The 10,938-nt window shown below is 38.2% G+C and overlaps 2 protein-coding genes across 2 annotated transcripts in view; one reads left to right on the top strand and one right to left on the bottom strand.

The window, feature by feature from the left end:
* pde4ba (phosphodiesterase 4B, cAMP-specific a) overlaps positions 1–10,938 on the bottom strand; it is a 166,609-nt gene that overhangs the window by 104,865 nt on the left and 50,806 nt on the right. The window contains exon 3 of the mRNA XM_082136031.1: positions 2,987–3,225. Coding sequence (XP_081992157.1) covers positions 2,987–3,225 — 239 coding nt within the window. The remainder of the gene's footprint in view (positions 1–2,986; positions 3,226–10,938) is intronic.
* On the top strand, positions 8,224–10,596 carry LOC309513983 (zona pellucida sperm-binding protein 3-like; the record flags this gene model as incomplete). Its single annotated transcript, XM_082190103.1, has 7 exons — positions 8,224–9,446; positions 9,526–9,647; positions 9,734–9,837; positions 9,914–10,091; positions 10,164–10,281; positions 10,349–10,431; positions 10,503–10,596. The coding sequence occupies exons 1-7, from the start codon at positions 8,871–8,873 to the stop codon at positions 10,594–10,596; spliced, it is 1,275 nt and encodes a 424-aa protein (XP_082046229.1). The 5' UTR covers positions 8,224–8,870.

Raw genomic sequence — 10,938 nt, 5'->3', positions numbered from 1 at the left:
GTTAAAAAGGGAGTAGTATATTTTTGTGGCTCACATAATGCTGCAGTGCCATCAATACTGTCTAAACCATTTAGACTGAAACTCTCACTTTAAATCTCACTTTAAAAGAACAGTTCACCAACAGATGAAAATGAAAACTTTGTAACACAAAATATGATTTTTTACAGAAAAATTCTGGCCAGCTTTCCCATATAAGGATGACTCGAGCAAAAATGGCAACAACAACAAAAAGCACCATTAAAGTATCATAAAAATGGCCTGTATAACTTGTCATCCAATATATTTGTGTGACAAACAGACTGAAATTTAAGTAATTTCTTAATTATAATAGATGTTGTGTTATCCTGATCAAACAATTCACTGAAAATATCCTCAAAAGAATATGCACCTAGATCATTCACCTCTTTTGTTGGTAGGTGAACTATTCCTTCGAAAAAACATTCTGAGGCAAACCAGAGTAAAATATAGCAGCTTGTGTCCAGTATAACCTCAATTTGCCATACATTTGAAAGAGGCAAGCAACCAAATGGCCTACATTGATATATTTTATGGGTCTGTATGGGGGCAGACTGATGAATGTTCATGAGGACTATTAAAGGTGTCACACACAGAAACATCTGAGAATAGGTTGGCATGATGTATTTTAGTCTCAATGCTGCCCTCCACTGGCAAACAATACCAACTACAAACATAATAAATGTAATCAAATGGTAAATATTTATCCAATGCATAAAGCAAAACAGATCTTTTTAGGCAGATTGAAACCCCCAAAACTTGACTAAACTTATCAAGTACTATAAGTATCTCAGCACAAATGTTTTTTGGTCTTATAGCACATTTGCTTTGGGGTGATCAGATTATTGCAACTTTGATGTCAAATCACGTCTTTTTCACCAGACAAATTGATTGATGAATGATTGATTGATGATTATAAACCAGCTGTTGCTGTGTAGCCATCTGCAACCAGACAGATTTCCCTCTCCTCATGGCAACAACACCGAGCAGCTGCAGCTTAAATCACCAGTGTGCTGCGAGCAGAATTAATAGAGTTCATCTCCCATCATGCAGCAGTTGGAGATTTACATAATTTTAGGCTATATGTAAAGCATATTTCAGATGTTAAGACCAAACAAGACATTTAAGGAGATTTCTAATTATTCAATGCTCTGTACAATATGTGTAATATTTACCAGCTTTCCAGACATTTCTACACATCTACAGCAACTTCCAGTTCAATACTATTCATATCATTCAAATCTGAATGTTGTCAAGGAACATTGTAACACACTGAAAAAAAATTGAGAATCAACTACAGCTACTACGAAAGCAACAGTCACATAAACCAAAACAGCCAAAGACTGCATTTCATTTATGTTTTATTGAAGAAAAATCTTTGTACAAATTAAATGCCAGTGCAATTAAATAACATTGTTTTAAATGTGTAATTTCTGCGCCATTCTAATTATAATTCTTATCTGACCAGTTTGGTTTTCTGAAAACAATTATGCATGATCCATTCCATGATCCAAAGTCAAAACCATGATCAGTAAGTTCAGACAAGACATTTATTTAGACAGTGCTTCGTACAATAGATTGTAGATTTCAAAGCAGCTTCACATTAACAAACAGGAAAATAACAGTGCTAATGTTGTAAAATGTCCAACAGCAATGCAGTGATTGACTGGCAACAAATATTTAAATGTATATACAGCACAAGCCTTCATATACTCTAAACTTTTGATATTGAGAGCCGTCATGAGGCAATGAGCACAACTCCTCTCAAGGTATTTTATAAGGTTATGAATAATTTACTGACCAGAAAGCAAAAGAAACTGCCAAAACAACAAATAATGAGTTTTTATACATGCTTTTCAACCAGTTTCATCTAAGTGTCACAGTTTTTTAAATTCCAAAGATGAGTCAAGAAAATCAAAATGAATGCGTTTTAATGAAAAAATTATCCAACGCAATGTAGCAGCGCATCTACACACAAACAATAACCAACAATGAACTGAGGAAACACAGGAACTTAAGTATACAATAATAACGAACTCAAATACAAACAGCTGTGATGTTTAAATGAATATCCATGGTAACAATGACAAGCAAATTAAAAGTCCATGAAAATGAAACTAAACAAATAGATGACTAAATAGTGACACTATAAGGTCTATGCAGACTGTATTGTTGTTAATTCTACAACAACACGACTTGTACAGCTAATAGGGTTCGAGGGCACCTGACATGGCCATTTTTTAAAATGCTTATCTAAGTAATGTGCACTACTGTATAAAAGTTTGGGGTCAGTAAGATTTTTTCTATAAATCCTTTAATTCAAGGATGCATCAAATTGCTCGAAAGTGACATTTTTTTCTATTTCAAACAGTTCTTTTGAACTTTCTATTCATGGAAGATTCCTAAAAAAGTGTACCACAAAAATATTAAACAGCACAATAATAATAATAATAAGAAATGTTTCTTAAGCACTAAATCAGCATATTATAAGGATTTCTGAAGGATAATGTGACACTGAAGACTGGAGTAATGATGCTAAAAATTCAGCTGTCATCACAAGAATTCATTTTAAAATATAATAAAAAAAGAGGTTGATTTCAAAAGGTTGTTTCAAATTGTACTAATATTTTACAAATTTCTCTTTTACTGAATCTTTGGTCAAATAACTGCAGCTTTGGTAAGCATAAAAGACTAAAAAAGTTTTACTAATCCCAAACTTTTGAGCGGTAGTGTATATATAGGCTTATATAATGTAAAGCTTACATAATCTATGCAAAAAAATAATAATGATGGTTTACAAACAGGTTTCCCAAACATTTCAATTGTCAAGCTCAAAGTGCCACAGAACCAGTGTTTTAAACCGGGATTGGAGAAAGTTCCCTAACATCAGACATTTTACACGCATGATTTTTAAGATAATCAGATCTGAAATTGGAGGAGCAATGATAGGAGCTGATTGAGATGGACTCACCATTCAGAGTCCACAGGTGTGATGTCAATGCGAGGGGGTGTGATGAAGGGCAGACTAGTTGGTCTTGCCATCCACTCGTCATCCGGACTGCGTGACCTCTCGGCCTGCCGCCATGATAAAGGAGGCAACTGTAGGTTCCCAGAGAACCGACGCCTCCTCCTGTGCAGGTCTACCCCCAGCGTGCAACCAGTAGAGGTGAAAGATTCACTTAGTCTGCAGTCCGGAGGCTCTTTGCTGTCCTGGAGAAAGAGAGAGTGAAAGGAGAGGCTAAATATGGGAATTCCTTTCAGTAGATACAGAACTGAATGAATGGTATGGCAATAACTGCATGAGCAGACGTGGGAAAGTATTTCATACCACTAGAGGGCATCATTGCCTTTCACTTACAGTTTTTTTCGATTGCGACAGTGAGCACAACTGGAGCTACATGTGCAAAACTCTAACTACAGTCTGCACTACCAACAGTCACCTGAGCTAAACAGTTCACATCACCTGCAAAACTCACTCCAAGCAACACAACTCTTAACACACGGCTCAAAACAGGCTCAGTGCAGCCAAACACTACACACAACCCTCACTGAGATAACACACACTGTCACTCAGAACACACTGAGAGTAAAAACACTAGCATCAAACACCAATACAGAAAATACAAACTTTTCATCTTTACAGTTTGAACAATTTCAGTGACTTCATACAAAGTAATATTTTCTTCAAAGAAAAGAGTGACATTCTTTCACATGATTTATTTAAATTTTTAGAACATAACAATTCTTTAAGGTAAATGAAAATTAGCAGTTTGCTTCAATAGTCTGTAGTAATTTACGGAATTACAGTAATGAGAAAAAAAAAGGTAGAAACTAAAAGAACATACTGTAATTCGAACAAATAATTGAGGGGCTAATCCTGCCTCTCTCTAGCGTCAGGCCACAGGTTTTCATCAACATCACATCTAATGTTCTCCCATGCCCTGCACCAGGGGAAGAACCTTCTGGAGTGCCTTATCCATCCCTGGCAGTCCTCTGGACTCGTGTCCTCACATCCGGCACGCATCCGCCCTCTCCCTGCCACCCTTCTCCCTCGATGAACCCGGCTTCCTTGTTCCATCGTCTTTCTGAGCTCTACCTATATATATATATATATATACGTGTGTGTGTGTGTGTGTGTGTGTGTGTGTGTGTGTGTGTGTGTGTGTGTGTTCACTAACAAGTCTAAAACAAGACACCTGTTTAGCCTTTCAGCTGAAATTGCAGTCATCAGTGTTTGAAAGGCACAAGGTTGAAATCTATTCTGTTTTGAATGTGTGGTTCACAGTTTTGACAGCAGTGTGTTAGCATTTGAACAAAGTGCTGTAAATCCACAGTGTTGTGCAGGTTGTGGTTAAAGTCATGGGATAAGTGTGTAGAGTTTTGAAAACTGTGTTCAAGCAATGAAAAACGAACTAGAGTTTGGTCCACATGAACTGCTGCTGTGCAGACTGTAGTTAGAGTTTTGCACATGTGACTCCAGTTGTGCCCACTGTCGTTTAGCAATCGAAAAAAACTGTAACATTCAATTTAAATATTTCTTATAAAGACTGTACATAAAATTACATGTAATAGAAGTCTGTTCTACAAACACGTACGTTCTAAATGTGGAAGAATCTAACTAAATAACTGGAAATAATATTTCACATATTTGGTTAAGGCGTGTCAGATAAATCTTCAGTCTAATATATTAAATCGTGTTACAACACTAACAAACAAGCAAAAAAAAGTAATGTTGTGTTTTTTGGACGTGGTATTGTTTTAGGTATTTTGCAGTGCCATGAAAATCCATGAGAAATGCATACTGGTTAGCAAAGTGCTACCACCTAAAACCAACATCTTACTATTATACCTCCATTGTACGTTTTGTAAGGAAAAGGAATAGAAACAAACAAAATAAAAATAAAACTCCCCCACAGATCTGAGATACGAGAAATACTGTGCATTGATTGATTGATGCTGTAGTCGCTGTAAATAAATTTCCCATTACCTTACCAGACTGTAAGTTTGTGTGCACTTCAAAATCATGGCATGCAAATGCTTCTTTCAATTTAATCATCCTCACAAGGTGCACACAAAATCAAACATACACACGACCTGTAGTCAGACACAAACAAATGGAGCTCCCAATGAACAATTTTGGTGGAAACAGGAGAGGCAAGGTGCACATTTAATTCTGCAATGATTTGGGCAGGTGTGTGTGTGTGTGTGTGTGTGTGTGTGTGTGTGTGTGTGTGTGTGTGTGTGTGTGTGTGTGTGTGTGTGTGTGTGTGTGTGTGTGTGTGTGTGTGTGTGTGTGTGTGTGTGTGTGTGTGTGTGTGTGTGTGTGTGTGTGTGTGTGTGTGTTTTGGATGCAATCAGGGTTAGTACCTGAACATCCCTTTCAGACAGCTTCATCTTGCGTCGCAGTTACTGTTGTTGGATGCGGTTCATCCTACGTGGTGGTATGCTGACATTACCCCCAGGATACCATAGCTCTTGATACACCACAAAGACTTGCTGTCCTGGTCACAGACGAGTCAGCGAGACGCGCACCAACAATTTGTCCACAATTAAACTCTGATATATCTCCTAATTATGTTGTGTGGATTGCAATATTTTACAGCTGTGCCCTTGCTCTGCTAATTCAACCTTCAAACTCTGCTCTTACTGATGGAATGTAAAATTAGTGAAGATTGGCCACCAAGCAATCGGTCACCGAAAACGTTCCTAGCTGCCTTATAGACAGTGACTCTGCAGGCAGCGTTTGCACACAAAGGTACGTCACAAAACTGATTTTGGACAGACTACTGGGGCAGCATAACAGTTTGATGATTTACAGCAAAATAGAGCGAGCTTTGGTGAGAACTAAACAAATATTTAATTACTGAAGTAGTAATTTACTGACCAGTAGTAAAAACTGACCAGCAACCATAACTCTCAGATGCCATCTTTCTTTTTCTAGCTCAACTGTCACCAAATGGAACGCATAGGGTCGTGGGATATCAAAGACAGCGAAGGATACATCTATGCTGCCTTCAAAAATCAATCAGATGAAGATATCTCAGGAGACCGGAAGTGAAGCTAACACTGGATTCAGACGTGCCTTGATGCCTTCCTACCTTGAAATGCGTCCTCCTAAGGCAGCATTTTTAAGTTTTCAGTTTCATTTTGCAACCACTGTAGATAATTATCTGAACAAGGATCAATATATACACTTTTAATGCCATATTCCATAATGTTTGCGTTGTTTTATTTTTGTACTGTGGATTGTTTGTTGATCCAATTGTTTTAAGGAGGCACTACATCCCTTGCCTCCTCGGAGGAAACACCCTTTATATATACAATTCAATAAAACATTCTCACAATTACGCATTTACATCAATTGTAAGATAAAAAGTCGCAATTATACCAGTATACAGGTTTAATACAGCTTTGTGCATGTAAGACAATTCACAACAATGTTGTGTGCTGTGCTGTCCAACACAGTGATAGTAAGTGTGATGGGAAGATATGTGGGCAGCTGAAGGTGTTTGATAGCAGACCAACACTGGCTAGAAAGCAAAGGAAACTTGCCAGCATATGATATCATCCGTACAGCTGAGAAAAGAAGAAGAGTATTTCTGCACAATCTGTCAGGGACCACGAGAAAAACTCTCAGAAGTGAAAAGAGCTCCATGTTATGAAGAGGAACATTGTGGACAGCATCTGCTAAAATTCTCATCTAAACAGTCAGAGCTGCAGAGCTCTAGATGCTAAGAGAAAAAAAGCACTCCTACACACTCTCTCTTTACTAGAATCAATTCAAGGGGAAGGTTTCATCTGAAAACAGATCTCCATTATGTGGTTCAATTGTAGAAATATCTGTATAAGTCTTACTCTCCACAACCCTCCATAGAACCAACCCTACATATTTTTTTAAAGACTTTAAATGCAGTTCCCTTAGCAGGGACTTTCATGTGTTTTTTTTTGTGTGTTTTTTTTTTTTTCTTTGCTTTTGTCTTTAAATGCAATATTCACTTTGATTTTTGGGAACAATTTGCTATCCTATCACATCCCGTTGCCTGCTATATAAGTGTACAGGTGAATTAGTTGCTTTAACTTAATTGAGGGTTTGTTTTGTCAGGTGGGTGTCTGCAGATGATTCTGACCAGGTGTGTGGCTGCTGTGACACAAATTGTAGCATCAGAAGTGGAAGTGATCAACTGCTTGCAGGTTTGGCCTAACTCTGATAACTTGTTATTTTCATACATGGCTGTAGTTCTCACTAATCATTTGTTCCTCAGATCTACGCTGGGAAAGAGCATCTGTCAGCCCCATCGATGTTAAAGAATATGGCTATGGCCAAAAATAATTGGATCTATTTTTTTTGTCTTTACTTGCACAAATACTACACTTAACCAAGGCTCCCCCAATCGACCTGATGGTGGCGCCACTGTGATCAAAAGTATGTAATGGCTCAGAACTCATAAACCATTTGTCACAGGCTCAAGTGTCTTATATCATTGGAATGCTTGACAAAGCATATTGGATTTTATGTCATCCTGGCCAAATTTTCAGGGTTTTTTTTACAAGAAAACCTACTTTTGTGAGCTAATCCTAGGTCGAAGATCGAATTAACGCTAGATGTTTTACTATAAATTACAGACATGGCATCTGAGGACTATTTCTCATTTTTCTCAGTTATTTAGCTTTATTTCCAGATTCAATCATAGGCTCGTTCTTACATAGAAGAGCACGTTCGCAAATGTGCAGTCTTCAAAAACGGTTGAATTTTAAATTAACACAAAAACAGATGAAAACAGATGAAAAATCTACTTCAGTGAGAAATGTACTTTTGCTATGGTTAAAGGTATAGCGGAGGATGTTTTACTTCCTGGTGGGTAACCTATACTATTGGTCCTCCTAATTGTCAATCATTCTGGTGAATCAATCAAACTTTTCAAAAAGTGGAGAGGGCGGGTCTTATCTAAAATTTGGAAAGATCCTCCGCTATACCTTTAAATAAATGGTCAGTGATATCTTTCAAAGATTTTTTAATAAAGAAAAAAAATATCTCTATATAGTGCTGATATGGCAACTAGTAAATACACCAAGTTTTGTCATGCAAGCATGTGTGGAAAGTTTTAAACCATGTGTGTTACAACTAGCTCCGCTTTGTTAAACATGCTTCAAACACAAAAAAAAAAAGAAGTTCTTAATGTTCATTAATGAGCTTGTCTTTTGTTCATACCTGTTAATATTTTAAATTACATTTTTGTAGTAGACTGTTCAGATTATAGTCTTTTGGTGCTGACCAGCATATAGTATAGTTCGAGAAAGAATGAAGTCTACAATGAATCCACAAATACTCTGATCAACCTAAACATAACAGTTGTAATGGGGAGAAAACATATCAGTGAATCTATAATAAAATAATGTTATGATCCTGCATTCCTTTGGTTGTGAACTAAATTTCTCAATTTCAGTCCCTTGTGAAGATTGCTGTTGATGTGAGGGAAGAACGTTTGTTACAATCTAAACCTGAAACATACTAAACTTTATTATTTTGAATAGTGTATAATTCTTTCTGGCCATGTTTCTGAATTAATAAAAAAGGAAGGCACAAAAAGACTTGGGGTTGTTTGTGTTTCAGGGAATTGATCTGTCATTTTGATATTTAAAATAAGCAATTATTTGGTTTAGCTACTAATTACATGACCTTATATGGTACTTCATTTAGAACCAATGACTTTCACCTGTGTTATATTGACTGAGTAAATTGGCAGGTGCAGAGAAAAATTATGCTTGTCAGGAGAGAGGTGGAGCCATTCTGATTTACATCTGCATAAATGTGGATGGTAGCACCCTAATGTGTCATTGAAACAAGCTTGGCAATAATGGGGTTTTGGCAGGTTGGATTTGGATTGGTTTTTATTTTTGCACTTGAATTTTCTGAAGCACAATGGCGACCAAGAGCAGCACATAATCAGAGTCCAAGCGAGTTTAAGCATGGAACTTTAGCTCAAGCTTTTCGACAGGCTGATTCCAGGATGTCTTTGGTTCCCAGTAACACTGTATTTGCACCACAAAGGTTTCCCGCTCAGTTTCCTGTCCAGGCACCTGTTGGGACTGACTTTGGAAGATCTTCTCAAGATCTTATGGGTGTTCAATTAAAAGAACTGTTGCAGAATCCAGTGGCGAAACTGACGTGGAGCTTTCCAAGTCTACCAGAGGAACCACAGCAGCCAGATGTTCCTTTTGAGTTGCCTTATCCAGTCCCTGCCAACAGTGTAGCTGCTCAGTGTGGAGAGAATTCAATATATGTGGGAGTGAACAAGGACTTCTATGGGACTGGGCACCAAATGTTGTCCTCTGATATTACACTGGGAGGCTGTACTGCAACTGGAGAGGATTCTTCTACTCAAGTGCTGATCTTTGAGTCTGAACTGCATGGATGTAGCAGCACATTAATGGTAAGGTTCTGTTGTGACAATAATCATAGGTATTCTGAACCATCCATGTGACTGTTGTTCTATTAACCTTTCTCTTTAGGTGACTGAGGATGAGCTTGTCTATAGGTTCAACATTATTTACACTCCACAAGAGGCTTCATATGGTGTTCCTATTATCAGGAGCAGTGGTGCGGTGGTTGGTATTGAGTGTCACTATCCAAGGTGAGGATTCAATAAACTCAGGCTCACTGGATGTTCTAATCCTGCCATTCATGGACAAGAGATGACTGCTTGTTTAACTCCTACAGAACACATAATGTGAGCAGCGATGCCTTAATGCCCACTTGGATCCCATATGCCTCAACTAAGGTTGCAGAGGAAGTTTTTGTCTTCTCCCTCAAGCTCATGACTGGTTGGTGTAGGCCAAACGTATTGTAGTAAGCCTGTGAATCATCTTTAAGACTTATCTTTATTTATTTATTTTTTAGATGACTGGAAATTTGAGAGACCTTCTAACCAGTACTTCCTGGGTGACATGATAAATCTTGAAGCATCAGTGCTGTTGTATAGCCATGTTCCCATCCGTGTGTTTGTGGACAGCTGCGTGGCTACTGCAGTCCCTGATGTTGCTTCTGTCCCCAGATACTCCTTTATTGAGAATAATGGGTAAGAGGTGCTACCTCATGTATCCCAGCTTCCAGAAGGGTTGCGTGACTTCTGACTGGGTTTGGTTTACAGGTGCTTGGTTGATGCCAAGCTCACAGGCTCCACGTCTCACTTTATGCCCCGGACTCGAGGTGATAAGCTAGGGTTTCAGCTAGAGGCGTTCAGGTTCCAGCAAGCAGACAGTGGGCTGGTATGTCTTGTAGTTGTGTAACTATGTATGATATGCTGCCATGGTGTACAAACAATTGTCTCTGCAGGTCTACATCACATGCACTTTGAAGGTGGCTGCAGCAACCTCTCCAAGTTTTGAACAGAAAGCTTGTTCATTCTCTGCTAATGGGTATGTTGCCTGCTAGATGAGTGTACAGGTGAATTAGTTGCTTTAACTTAATTGAGGGTTTGTTTTGTCAGGTGGGTGTCTGCAGATGATTCTGACCAGGTGTGTGGCTGCTGTGACACAACTTGTAGCATCAGAAGTGATCAACTGCTTAAAGGTTTGGCCTAACTCTGATAACTTGTCGTCATGCATGGCTTTAGTTCTGACTAATCATTTGTTCCTCAGATCTACGCTGGGAAAGAGCATCTGTTGGCCCCATCGATGTTAAAGAATATGGCTATGGCCAAAAATAATTGGAAATGTGACTATTAATAAATGTTGTTAATATATTTGGTTTTTGTCTTTACTTGCACAAATACTACACTTAAAGGAGAACTCCGGTGAATTAAGTTAATCTTGATCGTTTTACCTTTGTGTATTGTCTATAGAAAAAAAAACGAACCGGATCGGTGCTTGCAACGCGGAGCTGTTACAGTTAATGCCCAGAGCTCCCATTCAGCTAAAACGGCA

The sequence above is a fragment of the Leuciscus leuciscus genome (genome assembly GCF_965113295.1).
Source record: "Leuciscus leuciscus genome assembly, chromosome: 14".
Taxonomy (NCBI): Eukaryota; Metazoa; Chordata; class Actinopteri; order Cypriniformes; family Leuciscidae; genus Leuciscus; species Leuciscus leuciscus.
Note: the sequence above shows the minus strand (reverse complement) of the source record. Positions and strands in the feature narration are given on the sequence as shown.